A 24424-nucleotide genomic window follows, 5' to 3' on the forward strand; every position below is an offset into this window, starting at 1 on the left:
GATTGGGTACCAGGGGTTCTGCCTAGCTTCTTTGTGTTCCCAGGAACTCACTGGCAGGTTGAGTGTCTTTCGTAGTAGCTGGCATGGAGAGGCCTGGGGAGCCAGTGTTTTTTACCTTGGGGAATTTGTTACCTTTGAGGATCTGGAGAGATTCCCCATGTCCCTCCTGTCCCAGGTGGAGGTGCCAGTGTGCAGATGCTAGCTCGTGTTTATCCAGGGCTGATCACGACCAGCACGATGGCTGGCGTGATACAGACAAACCTCTGAAGGGAGGACAGACTCCTTCTCTGGCTGCTCAGAAGCCCGTGGGGAATCCTCAGACGTCTGAATGCTTGCGGGTGTGCACGTGGCGACGTGCCCATTTCCACGTGGGTTTCAGGTTGTGCTGGGTTGTGGGCTGTATGATCCCTGTGCCTCTGAGGGGTGGGCCACACTTGGGATCTCGGACCATCCTCTGTTCAGATCCATGCCTGGGGCATTTGTTCTTTCACTTCCAGAGATTACTGCCGTTCCTTCCAACATCTCATGGCCCTCATTTTGCCTCCAGTTATTGCCCGTATCCTTTCTGATTGTTAGTCCAAGTATACACAGGGAATCGGCTTGGTAGGATAAATGGGGGCGGGTGCTAAACTCTTGGTGAACAAAGTACGTACTCGGAGCACATGCATGTTGGTGAACTGGGTAAGTGGAACCTATCCCCTAGGTTTTGGTCACACGCTGGGTGGGAGGCGGGCCAGTAATTGATGTATGTGTGTTTGTGTGTGTGGTCAAGAAGCATCTCCCAAAGCTTTCCAAGATAACTAGTGTCCGCACCAGTAGCTCTGTCTGGGGGCTGCTGCCTGGAAACTGAAGGCTGCGGGCCCCGTGCCTTCCTGGGTTTCTGGCCGGGTTTCAGATCCCCGCGGAGCCGCGGTGGAGCAGAGCTGGTTTGGAGGGCTGTTTTTAATAAAAATGTATTTCAGGAACTTCTGAAAAGAACTAACTGCATAAAATAGTATACCTTATTTCATTGAATCTTAAAAGCTGTTGATTGTAAGATTTACTATTTTTTTTGTACCACTAAAATAAAAAAATAGACGGCCAGTTAAAGTATATTCCATTGAATGTGAGATACTTAAAATGTGAAAAAAAATTGGAGCAGAGTACTTAGTGTTTCCGCGGCAATGGTCGCCAGAGCTAGGGTTGGAGCGTTACCATCCTTCAAAGACCTGAAAAGCTGCAGATTATGTGGGCAGTTCTGGTTCACAAATCTGAGGTTTTTCTTACTGGACTGAGGCTCTTCTTGGTTAGGTTCCTGCTGTTGCACTGTTGAAGCTGACCACTGTCGAAGATTTCCTTTTGTTCCATTAAATGAGTTTTACAGCACCTCTTTGATATGTTGACAGACTAAAAAAGCAAATATTTAATCTTCTTGTTTACTACACTTGATCTTAGCCAAAGGGCCAGAAGCGATTAATTCTTTGTTCAAAACACATCAGAGTGAGTCCAGGTTTCAGACTGACTTACTCAGGACACATGGAATGTTTTCTAGTCCCTCTCCTGTCCCACCCCACTCCCCACTTCCTTCTTTCTTTCTCTCCTTCCTTCCTCCTTTCCTTTCCCTTTCCCGAGATGAACTTTTACAGTGAGTCCTTCTTGGAGTTTATGAACTCTTTACGGTTTTGTAGAGGGGACTGGACAGGTCATCTGTCATTCTAATTTGATTTTTCCATCTTACCTTCAGAAAGGGGCCAGGCGCCAGGAGTGCTAGCAGGGCTGTCCTGAACCAGTGTGCCCGGCGGGGAAAGCACTGTGAGCAGCGCCCCAAAGACCGGCTGGTGTCTCTGGAGCGGTGAGTCCTCGTAGATGGCGCTCTTCTGGGGGGCTCTGGGGTGGAGTTCTTAGACAAAGTTCCAATGCTGTGCATACCAAGCTGCTGTTCTGAGCTGAGAATAGAATTGCGTAGGAAGAAAGTACAACATGGAGAGTGTGCTGTGAGTCATCAGCCTGTCACCACTGTCATTATTAGACTAGGTTTATGAAGTGAACTTCTAAAACTGACAAGTAAATTTTCCTTTTTAAAAAATGTTCTTCAAAATTATTCACGTTCTAGTTGATCAAAATGCTTGAAACCGTGGAAAGGAGATTAAAGTGTGTTCTAAAAGCTCCAGGGGCCTTTGGGTCTGTTAGTTTTCTGAGCTTTGCAAGCCCATTTTGCCCTGGTAAGGTTCTGCAGGATGTTTTTGTTTTTTTTTGTTTTGTTTGTTTTTTTTAAACTAATTGTTTGAACTTGATCCTGAGATGCCTGTGGATTTGTGCTGTACCGAGGCTTCTGGAGCACCGCCTCTCTGCTAAGCATTGTCCGGCACCCTGAGCACGTGTGGGCACTGCAGATGTTTCCAGTTGGGGGAGGAGGGCTCACGTAGCCTGCGCATCGCAAAATCCAGATTCAAACCCAAGATGCCTGATCTCACGTTTTGGGCTACCAGAGTACATACTTTCAGGTGTTTTTAAAAAGAAATGAGAACTAAAAAAGAATTAAGGACAGCAATTTAACCTTTAAACACTATACTCTGAGAACACTATCTGTCATACAGTAATATGATACAAGAAATAGAACGAATATTCATTTGGTTTATCTGTTTGTCAAATATCCGAGGACCTTCTCTGGACTAGATGCTGTGCTCTGACACTTTGTGAGTTTCTAGGATTGTCCTGCTTCTCACTTTCCTGTCTCCTTCCCCGTCCTCCCCCACCTCCATCCTCTGCAGTATGAAACAATTAGAATCCCACACACAGTGACCCAGTATGGTGTCGATTGTGATTTTTCCAGCTTTGAGGATACCTCATGAACCATAGTTAAGAATGTCTTTGATCTCTACAGTTCTAACTATAAAGTGGGGGTTTTCTGCTTTTGCTAGAAGTACAGGGAGAACCCTCCTCCCTTCATTATCTTAGTCTGCTGGGTAGGAAGGTGAACCTCTCTAATGGCCTTTGAATAGGATTTTAGTCTAATTAAATGATTCTTCCTGGATAAGATTTGCCAGATACTATTCTGAAACGTTTTCTTTAAGCCCAGCTCTACATTTTTTTAAGATTACATTTGCTTATAAAATAGTAACTATGAGTTTTTGTGAAACAGTTGAATCAAGATGTGAAAACTGTGCAACGGGTAATCCAAATGGTCACAAAGTGTATTTTCTTGCAACTTTGCCATCTCTGTGTTAGCAACATTTTGCCGCTTGAAGTGTCTAATTTATTGACTCTGAATGTAAGGAATTTCATTTGGCAGGAGGGATTTAATTAATCCCTAAGCAAAACTGCTTGTTTAATGAATCAGGGAGTCTCTGGTTGAATATCCTCAAAGCTGCTGAGTGGGCGGAGCCCAGCCTGGTGGCACAGACCAGGCACGTCTTGCATTCATCATCTTTCTCCGAGGGTCCATTTCATTCTTTCTCACTATTGTCGCAATCTTAGGACTGATTATTTCCCTATGAAACATTTGATAACCTGACTTTCATTATAATTAAAAAAAGTAAAGTCGTTGAAATCATAAGTGGAGATAGGGGCAAGCCATTTTAAATTGGCCAAAGGGTTTTACTGCCCCAGTTCTCTGTCCCCAGGCCCCCTGCCCCTTGCCCCACGGTCTTCTGTGGCTTGCTTTCTTCCAGCCTCAGGTCCAGAGGTGCCCGTTCCTGACTTCCTAACGTTGGCAAGTCTTTCTGGACATGCTTAGGTTCTGATAGTTGTTTTGTAAAAGTGCAAGATCATAGAAATACATGGGGTATTGAGAATTCAGCTCAATGTCATTTATTTAGGTAATAAATGAGAAAGGAAAAGAGAGTTCAGAAAATCTTATGGGGCTTGGAGTTTCCTTAAAGTGCTGGAGGAAGGCTTCAAGTGTGAGGATGTGTTGGAAGGGGGCGCATGAGGGGTGGCATGGGTTAGGTGGAAGGTAAGTGGATATTTCCTATCCCAGCCGCCGCCTCCTCCTCCTCCTCCTCCTCCTCCTCCTCCTCCTCCTCCTCCCTCCTCCTCATCTTCTCTTTTCTGAGGAGGAAGATTCTGTGTTATTTTTTAATGAATAGCTAAGAATCCATTCTTTTTCTCTTACTTCATTTTATCTCATCAAAGAATTGATGGGTACTTTCATGAGGGAGATAGGGAAATCCTGCCTGTGGATTCATAGTGTGTGAATATGGGAACGTGCCAAGGGAGTTAGCTTGCCATGACCTTGGGTCTCTGGATTCGTTTAGGTCATGAGGACTGTGGTAGCAGGACATTTCACTTGAGAAACCAGTGGAGGATAAGGATGCAGTTTGCCTCTCATACAGGAGGGGTGCTGGTTGCTCTCTGTTTGGTGGTGAACAGCCAGTTGTTTTCTGGGTAACTTTTAGCTCAGATGCTTGCCTGCCTCTCTGATTTTTTCCCCCTCCCAGGATGCCCCCAGAAATCTTGCTGAAGATCTTTTCCTACTTGGATGCTGTGACCCTGCTGTGTGCTGGATGTGTGAACAGGCGCTTTTATCACCTGGCCAATGACAAGTAAGGAGAAAACCAAATCTCTCTGTCCTCTTTTGATGGTGTTTTGATAGAAGTCATGAAAACTAGTAACACTGTTTTGACTAATTTTTTTAAATTTAAAAGAATTAATTTTGAAAGTGTTTCTAGACACAGATGTAGTATGTCTAATGCTTTAAGTGGTCAAATGGATATTCCCAATGATTCGCATTTATACACTCAAAAAAAAAAAAAAGGAGTATCTTTGCATGAACTGAAAAAGATCAAACTTGTTATTGTTGTGCTCTTGTCTCCTGTATGGAAGACTGTATCTTCAGTGTCAGTATGTGTCAGTGTGTGTCAGTATGCACACAAGTGGGTGCTGGATTCGTTTAGGTGGGTTCAGGGGAAATAAGCCTGTTCTTAACAATAACTCTAGAATGGATGTGAAGCAATTTTTGTGTCTCTTTCTTAATGACTTCTAATAAGAGGTGAAGACATTCACTAAAGCAAAGTACAGTAAGGCATTTTCATGAAAGAGGTCAATTAAAAATCCCAAACTAGCTTTTTTTGGGGGGGTTCTTACATTGTTAAAGGATAGAGTTCCGATTGCTCAATAAGTTGATAAATTATAAATAGCTTTGTTTCTCTAAACATCACCTCTCCCCACTGACCTTCATGGGCTCAGATGGTGTAGGCACTGGGCCTTCCAGTGGATTTGGGGCCATACCTCTAGTGATATTCCTTGCATATTTTCCTTATTAATTATATGCCCATCCCACTTTCTTGGGAGTTGTCCTTTAAAAATCTGAGCTTCTGATGCAATTATCTGTGTGTTTGTTTTCTTATTATAAGAAATATCTTAATTGCATACATTGCATTTTATTTTTTTATTTTTTTTAAAGATTTTATTTGTTTACTTTAAAGAGCTAACGTGTGCACAAACATGAGCAGGGGAGTGGGGGAGAAGGAGAGAATCTCCAGCAGACTGTACCCTGAACGTGGAGCCTAACAAGGGGCTCCATCCCACGGCTCCAAGACCATGACTGGAGTCGAAACAGCGAGTCAGGTGCTCTTGCCATCCTCCTGCTTGTGCTCTCTCTGTCTTTCAAGTAAATAAATAAAATCTTAAAAAAAAAAAAAAATCAGGTGCTCAACCGACTGAGCCACCTAGGCACCCCCCGCATATATTGAATTTTATTTTTAAGAGTCACTGTCTGATATTATAGTCAGTCTTCAAAAAGGGCACGTTAACACTGTTCATTAGAACAATAAATGGGGCCCATTTTGTCAACAACTTGTTTGATTGAAGTTTGCGTGTGCCTGACTGTAGTCAGAACAGCTGAATACGCTCTTGTCCTCAGATCCACCTCAGTCTTCCAACAGGATGGGGATCAACAAATGAATGTGTCTGGGTTTTAAGTACTTGTTGAAGCGTCTTATATTTGACATTTGTATTTTATAAATAATTACGTGGAACAATCCACACAGGATTTTAATTCTATAAAGAGTGGCACAGGTGGCACAGATGGCAGGTGTGGCGGTGCCCGAGGCTGCGCGGGCCCCGGGCGCGCGCTCGCGGGTCGGGAGCCGGCGCGTGCCCGGGAGCAGGGTCCGCGCTGCTGCGGGCGGTGCCGGTGTTCGCGGTGCGGAGGACGAGGGACGCGGGTCCGCGGAGACGGGGACCAGCTTCTCCGTCCAGGGAGTCGATGAAACTGCCCGCTCAAGGGCTTTTGGCGAAGCCGCGTCCGATTTACCTCGCCGGACCTCGGTCGTCGTCATTTTGCAGCCCTTAGCTCAGGTGGCAAAGGCCAGATGTTCCTGAACGGAGGCGATGGATCCCCGAGGGCAGAAGACTTGGTGTCGCGGTGGGGTCCGGTTCGGGCGTGTCTGCGGGGCGCCTCGCGGCTGCGGCGGTGCCGGGCTGCGCCGTTCCGGGGGGCACAGGCCTGCCTCCGGGGCGCGGGGGTCCCCAGCGCGGGGCCGCCTTCTCCTCGCTGCCTCTGGGCCGCGGCCACGTCGTCCCCCAGGCCACGACGCCGCGTGCGGAGACGGCGGTCAGCGTGTCTCTGCGTTTATCCAGGTAAAGCGCACTTTTCACTGTAGGAAACTGAGTTTAGCCCCGGCTAAACTTGCCCCCCAAGAGACTGCCCCCCAGTTTCTGCCCTTCCCTGAAGGCGACCGTTGGCTGGGAGAGGCCTGCCTGGCGCTGGCGTCGCCCCCGCTGGCTGCCACCGCTCCGAGCTCCTGGCCCGGGAGCCCCCGGCGCGGGAGGCTCTGAGCTGAATTTGGACCCAGGCTTGTGGCTGACGGGCTCTTGGCGTCGGGTAAATTACTTGGTTCCCTCAAGTCCGTTCGCTGTTGCTGAAGAGGCCGAGCGCCCCGCAGGCAGGTGTGTGAGCGCTGGCAGAGGCCGCGGGGGCGACCCCGGGGCTTCCGTCTCCTCCACATACGCCGACGCGCCTCGGCCGCAGCTTCGCACGCGGGCTCCGGTACAGGGTCTGCTCCGTGGGGTCAGTAATAGTAGCTCCTCTCTGGGTTCGTTGATGATCAAACTGGTTAACCTTTACAGAGTCCTCAAAGTGAGGGCTTAACACAGTGCTCAGAAAATACTGTGATTTTTTTTTTTTTTCGCGCCGTATGCAGCGAATTTTTTCTTTCTTCTCTTTATGCAAGCATAATGTGTTCCTTGTGGAAAAATTAAAACATAGAAATCAAAAATGACATCCAATTCCATTGCTGCTGACATTTCTCGGTGTGTGTATGTGTATATGGTTCTCTTCTGATCTTTTAAAAAGGTACATACTTAAAAGTACACAATAGGAATCACCAGGTGTATTTCTTGTTATCTCTCTGCAATCTGTTATTCCATTATTGCTGTAGAAAGGTGGTAGTTTGGAGATGCCAAAGACCATGAGATCACTCATTTCAACTTGACCCTGGGAAACAAGCTTTTCCTTTTACTGTGTGTTTCTGGGGTTGGTGAATCTGAAACACTTGCCTCAAACTGCAGTTCACTGTAACACACGAGCGACTGTAAATGTTCGGTTTGATTTATTCATGGACTCAGACTGTTTAAAAACGATTGTGCATCTCTGAGGTAATCTGTTGCTACTGCAGGGCATGCCACTGTCTCTTAGTTCATGTAGCTGCTCTTCTCCCCCAGTTTTATTTGGTTCAGAATCTATACAACTGCATTTTCACCTAAAAGATGTAACTGGAAAGTTAACTCAGCAGAGAAGACCGCTGTATCTATGAAGTCACTGTCGGTTGAGGATAAAGAAGCTGGATATTGGAAGAAAGAATTTATTGCAAAGCAAAGAGCATCTGTAAAAGCCGCACTCGCTCAGGTTCTCCAGCCTGTCAACCCGGACACAGGCCTTCCTGTCAAAACCAAAGAGGCCCTCAGGTACAAGCGCCCTCTTGAGCCATGCGCGGCGGTTACTTGAGGGCCCCGTTTAACATTTATGTGCCCGTCACTGTGGGAAGGATGACAGAAGCCCAGGGGACCCTGTGTGTGAGCACATAGGTGCAGCTTAGCCTGTAAGGGACCGTCTTTTGATAGATTCGTATGTTCCTGTGCACTTGTTAGCCGTATAGTATTTCCCAATTCCGTATACATGGCCCGAAGTTTTTATGCGAAGCAGAAATAACCTAGGAATCTGCTGTAGTCAAGTAGGAGCACCCAGAGCACCCTTCCTTCTGGGCAGAACTTGTGTATCGCCAGTTCCGAGAACATGGGAGGCGTTCAGTGACTGATGGGTGAGGAGAAAAGCTCTGTAGAGAGAACCATTGATGAACTGATCATTTATGTGGGGTGCTTTTGGAGAACTTCAGCTTCAGCTTTTCAGGAATTAGATACTTTAGAGATGATATGTGTAGTCGACTTTAGCGGTTTTTTTTGTTGTTGTTTCATTTTTTTTTCCTCCTGCAACAAGGCAATCATTTTTAGCTTTTCTTTCTCCAGAATATCTGGTTTATGTTGGGTAATTATATTGAAAGCAAAAAATGGACAAGAGTACGTCATGGAACACACTGACGTTTCCGTACATGATTCATCAGTGACGATTCTGTGGTATGGCAAAAACTGGCCACAGCTGGCCATGCTGGCAGCCTTAGATTTGTGTGGTGTGACGCCAGTTTTTATGGACCGGTCTAAAGCCCCCTCCAAAAATGGGTAAGTACTAATTCAACAGAACCTTTGGGTGAGAACATCTTAGGTATAAATACTTTTAACATCTTAGGTTAAAAATACCATCAGCAGGGGCGCCTGGGTGGCTCAGTGGGTTGAGCCTCTGCCATCGGCTCAGGTCATGATCTCAGGGTCCTGGGATTGAGCCCCGCATTGGGCTTTCTGCTCAGCAGGGGGCCTGCTTCCTCCTCTCTCTCTGTGATCTCTGTCAAATAAATAAATTTAAAAAAATACCATCAGCATATTTTAATTTGATTTCATCTTAAAGACTTCTCGTGCATTGCAGATCACTATAGAATAGAAAAAGAATGGATTTTTAACATTTATGATTAGATCTAAATTTAGTGTCCTCATATGTTAGTTGTCTGTAACAGAGAATAGTATTCTCGTTAACAGAGAATAGTATTCTCGGTAGCAAAATTCCTAGGTGACTGATGGCTAACCTTTTGAGTCCTTAGTTTTAACCATTTTAACACAAAGATATACAAAGCTATTATATCTATTTTTAGTAAATGGTACAGTAATCATAGTTTAAACATTAGGTCCTAAGGTAATTATTCTTACTTTTATGTGCCTTTCTGTTGGATTGACTAGATGTGTGACCTTGGGCAAGTGGCTTAGCCTCTCTGTGCCTCAGCTTTCCCATGTGTGGAAGGGGTTAGTGATGATGGCGAGGAATGCTGAGCATGTGTGGCTGTTGTGAAGAGGACCAGAAGGTTTCACTGTCAAGTGCATTAGTCAGATCCGTGGGTGTCCCTTGCTGATGTGCACCGAGTCCTCACTTAGGGCTCTGTGCTGCGTCCACATGCATTCCAAGTCTCTCCCACTCACTCTGCTGGTCATTAGTCCCTTTCTCTTAAAAGCCAGATGCTGTCTTCTCTACCGTCCTGACCTCCGAGCGTGAGCACAGCTACATAGAAGGCACGGCGAAAGTAGAGGTACACAGGTCATAGCTGCCTTCTCCAGGGTTGGTTTCCTGCCCTCAACTGCCTCCTTCACTGCCCGGCATCCATTGACGTTGCCATGGCATCTACCAGGCGTTGTTCCTACCAGCCTGCGTGCTGGGGTTCCACCCCAGGTTTTTCTCACATGTCACATGTGTCCTTGGGATGGAAGGTATTATTGTGGTGCGAGAGCGTTCTTTCATAGCTTCCCTGGACACAGACACATTTTTACAACTTTGTAACCCGGGACCTTGTTTTAGCTTCAGCTCTCTGGTGCTGATTCTTTGAGGATGTTTCAGGATTAGGTTTCTCCTTGTGCTGGGAATGTGAGCGCTGGGCTTCTCAGTGGTGATAAAGCTGGTCTCATTGTATTCTGAAAATAAACTTAATGCTACTAAGAATAACACACGAATGATTTTCCCTGATTACATTACTGAAGATATTTCGGAAGCATGTTCACTTTTATAATTGGTACCTGTATTTGGATAAATCTCTGAAATTTCGTATGGCGTCATGATAGACACCAGATTTTTCTAAGATAGTGTTTAGTTTCATGCACTAGGAAATGGTGTTTGGAGAATCAGTCCACTGTGTCTGTGCTAGTACAAACAATATGTTACTTGGCATATCACAAAATATTATTTAAAGTATTAGGACAACACTATTAACATCAATTAAGATGGTCATGGAAGACACAGTGGATAGGCTTGAACTGTAAAGCTGAGTTAAAGCTATTTTGCTCCTGCAAACTGCCATATGAGTCAGGAATCCTAGATACCGTGCAGTGGGGGAAGTGCTAGAATTCATTGGGAAAATTGATTTAATGTAATTTATTTCCATTAAAACTCAGTGGACTTCAGAAAGTGTTTGATAAGCTGTGGGGAACAGACATTGAAGTGTTTTTTAAGAATCTGTTTTGAGGGGCTTTTTGTTGCAAGTGGGAGAGTGAATGCTTTTATCATGTAGAAATTCTCACATGCATCTGTGTGACAGCAAAGGAGAAACTTGGTGATTGTTATTTGAGTCTTTTTTGTTTCCTCCGTGAGAAGATTTTCAAGAATAGTGAAAGCCTTATTTATGTAATTTGCAATTTGAATTTTCCTGTATTTGAAACCTTTCTAGTCAGACTCATTAAATTTTCTTTTCTGCAAGTGTTCTCCGTGCTGTGATTTATGCTGTATGTCTCCAAGGTATTAGCCTTCATTTCTCCCCTCTGTGTGGCCTGGGAGGCCGAGGCACATAGGGACTTCGCCTGTTCTCTCTGGAGTCTGTTTAAACTGCTGTGCAGCTGTGGTCTGACTAGTCTCCTTTTGGGCCCACTGAAGAGTGTGAGAGGAGGGTTTTCAGCCCAAAAATTCCTTTGAAGATTGAGGGAGAGACCAGGTTATTCTGGAAGCTGCCGATTTGGTTCTGATGCTTAAAGCTCCCCCTCTCACGGTTCCACTTGGAAACAGTGCCACCGCAGAACTCCTTAGTTTTCTGATTCTTTTACTGAGTGAACATTTGAATACCTTTCTCCTGCCAGCTGGTGTCTTAGGTGCTGGAGAAGAATGCTGGAAGGCCACATGGCCCCAGTTCCATAGGGACTTGCCTCAGATGGTAGGCTATGTTAATTGGCCACTGAGAGCTCACCTGCCTTTAATTTCTACATCTATATGATTTCTATATATCTATATATTTTATATAGATATATCTATATTTATCATTGTAGCACTTTAGAAGTTTCATTCTGTTATTTTTACCTCATGATGAATAGCAGAGTTGTGTTTCCTTACACATCTGAGTTGTTACTTCCTCTTGGACATTAATTCAATGCGCAGTTCACGGTGGATCTCCTTCATGACAGCAGTCAGGAGATTTTGGTTTAAATTCATTTTCCAATATTAAAATGTTTACCCTCTCTCAATTATCCTTGATAAAACTTTAAAAGGTATATATATCTGCTTTCAGACAGCACCTTGAGACCACCTCCTTTTTGTCATTTAAAATATTTCATCTTTGCTTATGCATTATATCCCTTGATTAGGAGTACATATGGGAATCTACTTTTGATGATAGCATTGTGCTGGGCTCTGAGGGGAAGAGGAGAGAAGATGGTTCTTTTTCACCCTCATGACTCTTCGACTTCTGACTGAGCTGTTGAGTTGATAGTAAGAGCGAGGAGGAAGGGAAGGAAACCGGTTGGGTGGGAAACTTGGGTGTGTCCATTTTCCTGTTATTTATAGGAGTTGTTTATGTCCCGACCCTGCCCACACCGTTCATTAACGGGGTGCACATTATTAGCGTGCTCTTCTAAAGTCTTCTTGGGTACACTAGACAGAACTGATAATACTCCAGATGTGAAAACTCATTTCTCTCTTTCCTTTCTTTGGCATGGATGTACAAAGACCTCGGTGGCATTCTTTAATTGCAAAGTACAATCTAAGTAACTTAACTGAATCCACCATGATTGGCTGGGACAGCCTGATTCGGATCTTCTGTCTACACCCAGGCCTCCTGGTGGGGCTGTGGAAGGTAAGGTTCTGTGCCTGCCTGCACTGTGCCGTCTCCCTCCCGCTCCGTGTTGACTCACCGTCATGCATGACCCCAAATGTGAGGTCCCTCCAGCCTTCCAATAACCACAGTCTGTTTTGTGCTCCAGCAACTTCATTTTCCTAGCTAAACGACCCCCTGTTCGGTGGAGGCCCCTCTACTGTTCTGCTGTCACCAGTGATAGGTGACCTGCTCCTCTCTGCATGGTTTTGTTCATGTTCTCCCTCCCCCTTCCTCCTTCCCAGCAGTCCCTGCTCCCTCCTCCTCTCACATCCCGTGTCTGCCAGAGGGTCTCTTACTGTGTATTTACCCAGTCTCCACATGTGTTTCTGAGCCGGTGTCTGTGGCCTTACATGTAATCTGCCTTTCAGGAGACAGTGTCTAAAGAGTTCTCCTCTCCCACTAGATGAGGTTTCTTTTTTCCTGGGGTGAGACTGTTGACTGGCTCCTTCCTTTGGGGTTACTTTCTGGGAAGTCACTTCGGCCACGAGCATAACAGTGTGATGTTCCCTGTGCACCACATGTGGATGGAGATCCGTGGCCTCAGTTTGTGGGGGCTTTAAGATGGAAGTTCACAAATGAGAATAGCGGTCCACAAGTCTGAGTGAGGCTCGACAGAACTAAGATCTACAGCATCGACCTCTTGTCATACTTTGTCTTTCTCAACCTGCTGGGGCCGTCAGTTTTCCTATCCCTCCCTCGCTCTCTGTGTGAGGGTGACTTGTAGCCCACACAGCAGTTGGCTTGTTGGGCACCTCCTTGACTTGAATTCATCTGTGTGTTGGCGTACGTAGTTATGAGGACCCTGGTTGGGCCGGGCATCCTCTGGCTGGCTACTGGAGAGCGGTGCCTCAGATTGACCATTCTGGGTTATCTCCACCAGTCAGTGTCAGCTGTGAATTTGGGCAGGAATGGATGTCTGTTCCTCTACAGTCACATTTTCTAGTACTCAACCTGGTGGCCGAATCTGTTCATTCCCACTGACTTTGCCAAGTTAAGCAGGTACTCAAGAGAGGAACCTGTGCCACTAATGTTAAGTATTTGTGGAATTAATCTTGTATATGTGAAGGTCTTACCAGTATTGTCTTATCTTGGGAAAGATTTTGAAAGAACCTGGAACTAACCATGTGTATTTTCACGATGCACGTATAATAGAGTATTTTGATATTTCACAAGTGCTGGTGATGTGATTGACATCACAGGGTGTTAATCCTTTTGGTACCACCTGCTCTGTGTATTTGGGTGAATCGTGGTCCTGCTGTCAATATACCATGGAAATCTTCCTGGATGGTAATAATGTATTAGCAGGAATAATGCTTTAGGACTGTGGTGATCTTGCAGTGGTAAGAAATTGCATCTATCCATAAGATGAATGTGCTGCGACCTTGTGAAAGATTAAAATATTTCAGTTGAAAATGTATTCTTTCTAATTAACTTTTCAGAGGGAGGAAGAACTGGCTTTTGTAATGGCAAATCTTCATTTCCATCACCTTGTGGAGAAGAGCACGTTAGGCTCAGCCACTGTGTATGTATTTATATGTGGGTGTGTTAAATTTTTGTATAGTCAATGTAAAGGATTAGAAGTTGATACCATCTTAATATCCTGAGAATAGCTACAAGATCTTCTGTTTTCAATCAGTAGACACAAGCCAACAGGTGTAATTACTTAGCTGTTGCTAGAATAATTGGATTATTCATGAGCACACATTTGCTTTATTTGTTCTGGGTTCAGGATTATGTCCCCAGTAGAACAGTATTATGGGGGCAGGATAGCGTGTCATTAGCTTGTTATGCAGGACAGTGTGTCGTTACCACAAGATGCCGGTGCCTCAAGATGCTTCCCATTCTTTGCACTAACGTGCGTTTCCATATCTTGCAAGGCACGCAGACATCTGGCCAAGTTGGGTCTGCAGATGCATTTTGCTTGGTCCACACAGTGTGTGTCTTTCAGTGAACTTTGAAGGTCTTTAGTTGGAGAATATGCTTTTCATCTCACGACTGCTCTCATACTCAATTTTTAAAAAAAATTATCTGAAAAGTTCCTGGATGCTTTTGAGTTTGCTGCCTTACCCAGTAAGGTTTTTCTTACTGAACAGAAGTGTTCATCACAGCTGTGGCTCTTCAGCCAGGGTTCCTGCTCTGTAGGTCTGTTGTTTGGTGCCTTCTCCTGCCGGGCAGCTCCATCGTCTGGCCCCTGAGACTCCGGACGAGCAGAGCTGTCTTTGCAGAGCTGCTGGCCTAGGCACGTCCCAGAAACACGCTCCTCCATGGTCATCTGGGGAATACTTATGGAACTCATTCCTTTGCCCATTTTTATAGAAGTTGGTGAAGGGAACACAAGGCGGTTCTTTCAAGTTCCTGGTGTGGAAGACTATTGGGAACCCTGTAGACGATTGATAGGAGCTGGTGTTTGGATGGATGCTAATTTTTTTTTTTTTAAAGAGTATTTTCAGCTTAAACATTTTATCTGTGTTGTTGACAAACTTGTGTGTATGTTTTGTTTTGCTTTTTAGCCCCTACGAGCTACCTCCTCATACCCCTCTTTTGGATGACCACCCAGAGTACGGACTGCATGGCTACCAGCTCCATGTTGATATGCACAGCGGTGGAATTTTCTACCTGTGTGGCACATTTCGCAATCTCTTTACCAAGAAAGGTGAAACTAATTGATTTTTTGTTTCAGTATGAAATTAAAAGGTTGGAGACAACAGGGGACCAGTTTTTATATCTGAGTTAAGAATTGTCTCTTCACTGATCATCTGTTGGCACTCTGTATTCCCATACCCATACCTCATCCTAGGACTTATGAAATCCCGTGGCTAGATCTAGTCTCTTTAGTCTTCGGCTCTGTCTCCTTCATTACAATCTCTCTGCCTTCTGGAATATTCTCTACTCATCTTTTCTGCTGATACTTTCCTTACTGTTTAGCCCTGCTGTGCCTCCCCCGCCCACCCCAAATTTCTTCCCTTCTTTCTTGAAGGAATTCGAGAAAGTGTAGCATCTGTCCAGGATAAGAATAAAGAGAAACCACCCTTCTGTATATACTGCATCCATGTTTGTCATGCTCACCAAAGCCGAGACAAAGACTGGAGAAGGCTGAGAGGGACAGACCTCAGTTGAGTGAAACGGAAGAGGAATGTAGAAGGCCCCCTGTTCTGCTTTGTCTTGTTGTTTCCTCCTTTTTTTTTTCTTAAAGATTTTTTTAATTTTACTTGAGAGAAAGGGAGAGGGCACAAGCGCGGACCAGCAAAAGTAGAGGGAGAACCAAGTTCCCCACTAAGCAGGGAACACGAAACAGCTCAATCCCAAGACCCTGGAATATGACCTATGCTGAAGGCAGATGCTTAACTGACTGAGCCACCCAGGTTCCCCTCAAGTTAAACATTTTTGGAAACAATATTTTATAGGGGAAATTTTATACTTCATTTCTGAATATCCTGCTTCCCAGAATTCTTTCATTTAATAGATTTGATATCCATTACTAATCCTTGCCTGAGTCAATTTAATTTAGAGTTTAGAAAATGGTGATTTTCTAATTTTTGGTGATTTTTCTTATGAATAGTGATTTTCTAATACTTATACATTTATTACCTGAGATTTTCTAAAGAAATTCCCCACATTAACTGGTGAGCTCCTGTAGTGGCAGGGTTAATGAGCTTTCTCTTTGACCACCAATGCTCAGATTAAGGAATTGATGTTATCATCACTCCATGTGGTGGGAATTATTTTGGTGCACTCTCTCTCTTCTTTGCTCTTTAGTGTCATTGTGGACTCTTGTTTTTTTTATTTAGTCATTAATGTATAGACAACTATAGACATCATTCTTTTTGAAGCTAAAATTGTCCTTGGTTTGGTCAGTGGGTCTACTTCAAGCCAGCTCCTGTGCCCTTTTAATACACCCTCATTAGTCTTTAAGTCTTTGTTTTTTAACTCAGGATTTCTAGGTTTTTCTTTGCCTGTTGGCATTTTTATTAGAATTATGTCAAATGTGTATATTGACCTAAGGTGAATCAACATCTTTGTTGTTGAACTTTCCTCCCCAAGAATGTGGTTTATTTTTCATTGTGTTCAAGAATACGTACATGTCTTTTAGGGTGTTTCAGAATTTTCTTCATACTAGTCTTACACATTTCTTGTTAAGATCTTTAGTATTTTATCTTTGTTACTTCTTTTAAATTGTACCTTCCGTTTGTAATGTTTTTCATGGCTTGGTCTCAGGCCACTTCATAGAGCAAGTTGGGAAGTATTCCTGCTTACTTCTGGGGTTTTTGGGGGGCTTTTACATGGAATTGGTAGTAGGTCTCCTTAAATGGTTGGTCACCTGGGAAGCAAGCCATCAGGGCCTGGAGCTTTCTTTGTGGGAAGGTTTTAACTACAGCTTCAATTTCTTCTATAGATAGAGGGCTACTTAAGTTATCTCTTTCTTCTTGCATGAGCCTTGGTATTGTGTGTTTTTTAAGACATTTGTCTAAATATTAATTATGTTAAGATCAGTGGGGTAAGGATTTTTTTTGGCTTGCTTCTTCTAGTACAAATTTCTCTGTGAATGTTCACCAAATGATGGGCATCTGTATCCATCATTTTACTAGAGACTGCAAAAATGATGTTTCCTTAGTTCAGTCATTCCCTCTATGCCCATTATCTAGTATCCTTCTGTAAAGAAGAATTTTCTCTTATCATCTGTTTGGCTACCTGAAATGTGATTAGTTTGGGAAGGGCAGGGCACGTGCTTGAGTCCTTCTTTTTATTTACAGAATAGTGATAAATGCTCTACTAGTCTTCAGAGATGACTTAGAGGGTTTTTTTTTGGGGGGGGTATTATTTTGAACTCATAGATTAAAAAAATCTAGTTTATGTATTTTCAGTCATTATTCCTTTTATAGTTATTGTGATGCTCAAATTGTCATCTTTTGTGGTCTTTTGACATGACATGATTCATCTTTGGTAGCTTGCTTGTACTCTAACATGACCAGATACCTCAGGCTCATCTTATCTGTTTCTTGTGCACATTTGGAATTACCTGTTTTCCTGAGGAGCTCTGGTTCCCTTTAGTTCCACTACACGATGGCATTTAGAAACTATAACTTGGATCTTGGAGATGCACGTTGCTCTTGGGTTTTCATTCCCTTTAGCGTTTTCAGTAGGCAGTGCTAAGAAGTTTGTAATTTTTATAGTGGGAAGAAATAAATCATGCATTCATGTAAATGAAAGATTCTAAGGTTTTTAATTAACTTATCTTTGCCTCTATACTTGTATCTCTTTCTCAGGCTGAAAATCTTTGTCCCAAACAACATCAAAATATTTAATAATTTTAAAATGGCAAAATATTGATATTGTTACTAATAATGAACCCACTGACTGTTCTTTTAGTTAAGATTTTCCTGCTGCTCTTCATGGGCTTAAGATGCACCACGACAGAGAGTGAAATCACCCAAAGTAATCCTCTGTGTGGTTATGCTGCCACTTACCATACAACCAGAGTGATTTGTTTCAGTTGATTTTTTTATTTTTCGGGATTGCTTTCCTTCTATATTTACATTAAAAATTTTTCATTCCACATTTACCTGGTTTATGGTTGAAACTATAAACAAGGAAGCCCGGGGAGGTTTACTCCTACCCTTGTCCTTCACCCCTGCTCTCTCCCTTCCTCCAGTGGTGACCCTGTGTATTGATATTGGCCTTTGGCTTATTCTGTAGATGCTCTTTTCTGAATATACAATGCTACAGGTCCGCGTGTTTCTATTTCTCCCAGCTTTTCTAAAGGGGCACACTGTACTCCTTTTAGAAAGTTCCTTGCTCTTTTCCAGTTGGTCATAGATTCTGGAGATTACTCTTTAGAATGACATGGAGATTTTTCTGGTTCTCTCTTTTGAAACCAGCTTTAGGTAGGCAGTTTGTTAATGGTTTCTGTCTGTGGTTTCCACGATTACAGAGAGTGGTATAGTAAATAAATGACCTTTTCCTTTTATATTTCCTTTTATATTTCGCCAGTTTGTCTTTGGAATACTTTCTGAACATTTCTAGGTCAAGGGGCAAATGCACATATACTTTTGGAATAGACTGTCAAATTCCCTTTTATGTGGGGGGATTTCTAACTTAATAATGATATGAAGTCAATAAAATGTTTTATTACTGGGGATGTTTGTTCTAGGTTTGTATTATGTGTTTATGCAAGGCAGTTAAGGAACTTTCTATTCCTAAAGTACTTGGATTTAAAAAAAAATATTGAGAATTGTGGGTAAATGTCAACTATGTCTTTGGGCAGTACTGATGCTCATATGACTCCGTCTCTGTGATGCTATTAATGTAGCCAATTTCCTCAGTCTGTCTTCTAGTGGGAAACATCCTGGAGCTTCTGACAGAAGCTTCTCATGTCATGTGTCTGCTTATTTTTAAGCTACTGTTGGTATTTAGTGTTTTTCCATTTACACTCAGATTATTTATAGTTTTATTTTTTAAAATCTGCTTCTGATCTGGTTATAATCAGGTTTTTTACTTTTCATTGAATCAGTTTTTAGTATTTATATGATTTCCTAGAATGTTGTCTGTTTTGTTTAGGTTTATTTTGATCTCTTTCTAGCTTTTTGAGTTGGCTGCTTTATTGTTTAATTCTCAGGGTTTCTTATTTTTTTTTTTTTTAAGTTCTCTTTCTGCTGTGTGCAGGATCTTGGAGTCTCTGGTTCAGGAAGGAACTGAAGGTGATCTAGAGAATGAGCCCTCTTGGACCTGAGTGTGCTCTGCAGCCTCTCCTCAGGGCCTTGCCCTGGGAACAGCCCTCCCAGTTTTATGAAGGCATGAAAATTCTGCCTTTCTTCTCAGTACTTCATCCCTTTTAACTATATTCTGTTATTAAAATAGAGAAGAAAATCTCCTCCCTCTTTCCATTATATACTGTTGAGGGGGCTATTAACTTGCAGTGGTCTGTCCGCAGGGTACAAACATGTTTGCCCTCTGGGTCCCATTAGTGGAGAACTTGTTCTCTTGGAGGATGTCCTCAAGTGCCCTCTCACTTCCAGACTTTCTTTTTTTTTTTTTTTTTTTTTAAAGATTTTATTTATTTATTTGACAGAGAGAAATCACAAGTAGATGGAGAGGCAGGCAGAGAGAGAGAGAGAGGGAAGCAGGCTCCCTGCTGAGCAGAGAGCCCGATGCGGGCCTCGATCCCAGGACCCTGAGATCATGACCTGAGCTGAAGGCAGCGGCTTAACCCACTGAGCCACCCAGGCGCCCACTTCCAGACTTTCTTATCTAGCACCATCTACACTCTCCTTGAGAGCCTGTGCTGTGTCTTCCTGTCCTCTTAGGTCAGATCTGTCTTAGGGCTGAGTGTGTAGAACTTCAGGAGAGTTCTAAACGAATGCAGCATTACCTCGATTAAGCCTTGTGTGCATTCCTTATACCTGAGCCGTGCCCTTAATGAGGAAGACCACAGTGCACGGAAGACTGCACTGTTTTATATTAATTATTCAACGTAATCTTCATAGCAAGCCGGTGAGTTGGGTACTATTTTCTCTCCCGTGTTATTGGTGAGAGGCTGCAGCTGGTAGTGTAGGTCAGTTCTTTAATATTAGAGCGCTGTCTGTACCTGCACAGGCCGGTCTCCAGAGCGTGGGTCTTAAACACTGGGCTGCGCTGTCTTCCGTATATTTGTACTTTCAGTGATGTGCTTCTCAAATACGTGTTCTTGTGTGTGTGACTTGGTCAGTCTTTTCAAAGTGTTGGCGTCCTCGGGGCAGTCCTTCTGGGTCCTTCTCTGCGGCTTGTGGGGGCAGCCCGGAGCCACTGTTTTGTTGATGCTGGTGGCCCGCTGGGTAGGCCGGCTGTTTGGACCCAGAGACCGAGGAAGTTGGAGGAGGACGGGAAGCTGAGATGAGGGTAACTCACTTTTCATCCCTTTTCACAACTAGAAAATAGATTTCCACCTTGAGCAGCCTGCCCAAGTGAGAGGCCTTGGTTTCCTCCGCATGTGCTTCTGCGATCAGGAGTCAGCAGAGGGCGCTGCTGCCATCGGTGTCTTCTCACAGTTGAGGAAAGTACAAGCTGGAATGTCCTCTGCAGGTTCTGAGAAACTCTCTGGTGGTACCATGTGGTATATTTAGTAATTCTGGCCCTGTCATTGCAGTTGGGGATGACAGCACTTTGCCCTGCGTTTTAAGAACACTTTCTCTCCCTATCAAGGATAAAAGGTTTTATCATCGTGTCCCTAGCGTTGATGTGGTTCTGTCCAGTCTGTGTCATCAGTGAGACGTGAGAAACCCGGCCCGATTCTAACGAGGCCATCTGTAGGCAGCGGAGGAAGCCAAGGGGACAAGGTAGCATTTGTTTATCTGATTCATTCGTCAACAAGCAGTGAACGCACATGTGCCGGCCACAGGGCATAGCTGTGTCTGACACGGAGCCTGCTGAGCCAGGTGGCAGGCACATGCGGGGCACGCGGGATTGCTGGGGGGTCCTCTGGAAGGGCAGACCAGGTGACCAGCGCAGTGTTCAGATAGGGTAACGGTGGGGGTCCAGACTACTTAGCAGGAGACCCAGGGCATGGAAAGGGCACAGCTTTAATTAAATATGACGTAACTTCTAAACGGAGCCTGAATTTGGTGATTGTGTAGGGTCATTTCCAGCATTCCACCTTTAAATAAGAATTCTGAGGACATACCAATTTAGTCCACAATTCCCTGTGGTTTTATTAAAAAATCCCCGTGGGAATTTATGATGCAACTTGCAAAATTGAGTCTACATCCATTTAGACATACCCATGTGCATATAGAATGGCTGACAAAATTTTTGTTTTAAAATTTTAAATGTGAGATAATATATTCTTTCCTACATATGATGTGTGTACAGACTATGGAAAAACAAACAAACAATAAAACCCATGTAACCACCACACAGTTTAGGAAATGAACCATTACCAGTAACTTGGAAGCCACCTGGGTGTCCCTTCCGGCTGGTATGTGTGTTGTGTTAACCACCGTTCAGTGTACTAATTGTTCCCTTGCTTTTCTCCTTCTTAAAATTCAACTTCTTTGTATTGTGCACCGACACAGAGAAATGCATCAAACAGGTTATCGTAAAGCAAACACTCATGTGATCACCATCCAGGTCTTGATTAAATTTTGAAAATGCGTGGAGGGGACTGGCCAGACCTCATGATAACCCACTGACCAGGAGTGTGCGGTGTCACGGAGATGGGAGCAAGCTGTACACATCTTTTGTGCCTCCAGAGTCTTTTATCAGATTATTCTCCCAAATGTGGGGTGCACCGCACAGCAATTACTAGGTGTTTTAATGAGTTGTACCACGATATACCTGTGTGTGTGAGCATGCCTCCCTCTGCTAGAGGACGCATGTGTGTTCCTCTAGCACTGTAGTGTAGAGCGCATCATATAGACTCGTTTGGCTAAAATGGGCTGAGAGGCTCTTCAGAATTGTCTCTGCAGGGAATACACATAATCCAAAGGCTCGTGCCATGTTTATATTGAAGTGAAATATCAGAGTGAGTTCTGGCCAGTTGAGATGCTCGGCCTCTCGTCACAGTATTTTCTCTGAACAAGTCAGCCCTTTGTTCTCTTTTCTTAACTCTGTCTCATGGACTTTGCTACAAGGTTCTTTAGATTTTTTTTTTTCCTTTTTAGCACACATGTTACTGTTACAAACAAAGTGGAAGACCCTGGTTAGTTCTTGGTGCCTGGAGTGGGACTGCTGACACAGAGAAGTGGTCAGGTCCGAGTTGGTTCGGTGGGAGATACCCAGGATGAGCAGGACCTCCGTGGCTCCCCACCAAGGCCCCTGTGTGCGGCAGGCCTGTCCTCATCCACCTGAAGCCATCGCTAATGCCTCTAGGATCCCGGCGCTGGCCTGGTGCGCTGAGTTCCCAGGCTGGTGACCGTCCAGCCCTGCAGGATTCTTCAGCTGCCTTCACCCTTTCCGATCAGAGCGGGCTCCACTCCGGAGTGCTCAGGAGTAGCCTAGGACCTCATTTTATAAGATATTGCTCAAGCTTCCAGACATTATTTTCCCTCAGTCAGACATTGTACTGAGGGCAGGAGTTCCTCCCTCTCAGCACTACCTCCTCGTGAATGAAAGGATCTGTGTCCTTCCTTCTTTCCTGAAAGTTTTCACTCCCTCCCCTTGGAATTTTGTAGTATTCCTCCCCCAAGGAAACTGAGAAGTTTTCTCTTTGTATTTTTATGTGTTCTGTCACCTTGACAAGTCATGGATGGATTCAGAGGTTTCTTAAAAGGATCCATATTATCTCTCTTCAAAGAAAAATTGATGATCCCTCTACCTGCCCATACTTGCTACCTGCTTCTTTGTGTATGGTCCCTAAAATAAAGCTAAAAGGATGCTTAGGAGAAGAAATATTTTATCACCTAAAGTGGATTTATGAGAGGCAATGGGTAGGAGAGATAAACAGTGAAGGAAATAATGAAAGGGGTTTGTGAGTGAAACCGTGATTTAAGCTTGTAGAAGTGTAGTTTCTTTGTCTGCTTGCTGTCTTTGTTCTTTCAGAAATGTGGGTGGACTGCTGGCATTGGTACCCCAGGGCCAACCCCGGGTTCAGTGATTCACTTGGAGAACTCACAGGACTTAGGATGTAGTAGTATTGATGGCTGAGGTTTGTTATGGTGAACAGGTACGGAGCAAAATCGGTAGGGAGAAGGTATGTGTGGGGCCTGCCCTGTGTGGGGCAGTTGCCTGGGAGGTGCCTATTTTCTCCCAGAATGAGTGTGAAAACATGCATGAAAAGTTGTCTGCCTGAGAAGCTTGTTTAAAGACTCAGAGCCCGGGGTTCTTTCTGGGGACTGATCCCTGGCACTGTTGCAGGCCCCCAGAGGGCAGGATGCGCAGCATAAACCACGTGGCTATTCCGATGATGATGGGAGGAGCCGCTCCTGTGGGTTTGGAAGGATGCGGTGGGGACACAGGTGGACTCCCAAGTGCTGGGATGGGCACAGGCCGGCCCCACCAGCAGACAGTCCCCGGGCTGCTGTGTTGACTCTGCTCCGCACGACTGTCCGGGAGCACTTCCCTGGGAGTGTGGCCCAGCCTCTGGAAGGAGCAGGCAGGAAATACTGCAGCTGCATTTTGAAGTGTAAATAGAGCTTGAAAAAAGGCATGATCATCAATGCAAAGTATGAAGGAAAGTGTATTTTTTGATCTTTGTATCAAGCTAGTTATTACCAATTTTCAGAACCTGAAGGAAAAGGGTTTTGCCCAGGACAGCATGTTGTAGCCTTTTTATCAGGATTGGGAGGGAGCACAATAGAAAAGAAGCACAGGGAAAGGATTTTTAAAGTATGTTGCTTCTGTCATTTGACTTTTCCAGTTGTTAGAAAAACGCATTTAAAAACGAATGCTTTTTTATTATAGGATTTAAAATTTCTGAATATACAGAAGTTTATAAAGAAGCAAATAAAAATCACCCAGGACAACTATTGTTTATATTTTGGCCCATTTTCAAACACCCAGCTCTGTTTCTATCCGTGGACCACATTCCGTGAACAATGACACACTCTGCCTTTTCCCCCCTTACCGCTGGGGGCATTTTCCCATGTCACTAAATCGTTTTAGCACATTTGATCTTGAAAAGTTGAATGACCTCCCATTGTTCGGTTTTATCATGATGTATTAGCCCACTTTCCTAATGGGCTTTTCGGTCTTGGCTTTTTATGATTGTAGTGCTATTGTGATGAACGTTATTTTGAAAAATATTGGCTGATTTGAGAGGTGAAAGTGACATCTGGTTGTTTTACATCTGCACGTGTCTTTGAGTGTTAGCCTGACTATTTACAGAGCTGTTGACTACAGTAGAGGTGGATGGTTGTAGCGGCCGCTGGGTAGGCCGGGGGCAGGCATCGTCACAGGAGCCCCCTCGCTGCTGCTGCTCACAGGCACGTGGCCATGGCCAGCACTGTGTCCTTGCTTGCAAAGTGTGGCCACATCTGAGCCTGCATTCCAAGGACTCTCAGGGTCAGGTAGGTACTAGGGGCCCCGCCATGATGCTTGGCCTGGGCTGCTGCCCTGAGGTCCGTTTTTACATTTCTCTTCTAACAGAATCTCCATGTGCTTATTTGATTGGTTCTGTTGTTTCTACAATTTATAGGAGTTGTGTTTTTGAAAATATTTTCTCTATTTTGTCTTTTGCTTTTTAAAAAAAAATTAATTTTTTTCATTGTGCCAGAATTCATTGTTTATGCAGCACACCCAGTGCTCCATGCAGTGTGTGCCCTCCTTAATACCCACCACCAGGCTCACCGAACCTCCCACCTCCCTCC

General features: G+C 44.2%; 1 protein-coding gene across 1 annotated transcript in view; it reads left to right on the forward strand.

Annotated features, from left to right (window-relative positions):
* Window positions 1-24424, forward strand: part of FBXO15 (F-box protein 15) — a 44424-nt gene that overhangs the window by 4903 nt on the left and 15097 nt on the right. The window contains 7 exon segments of the mRNA XM_032309171.1: window positions 1724-1831; window positions 4419-4523; window positions 7645-7887; window positions 8446-8655; window positions 12002-12128; window positions 13589-13671; window positions 14660-14802. Of these exon segments, the coding sequence (XP_032165062.1) occupies window positions 1724-1831; window positions 4419-4523; window positions 7645-7887; window positions 8446-8655; window positions 12002-12128; window positions 13589-13671; window positions 14660-14802 (1019 nt within the window).

This window comes from Mustela erminea, chromosome 13 (genome assembly GCF_009829155.1).
Source record: "Mustela erminea isolate mMusErm1 chromosome 13, mMusErm1.Pri, whole genome shotgun sequence".
NCBI classification, from domain to species: Eukaryota; Metazoa; Chordata; class Mammalia; order Carnivora; family Mustelidae; genus Mustela; species Mustela erminea.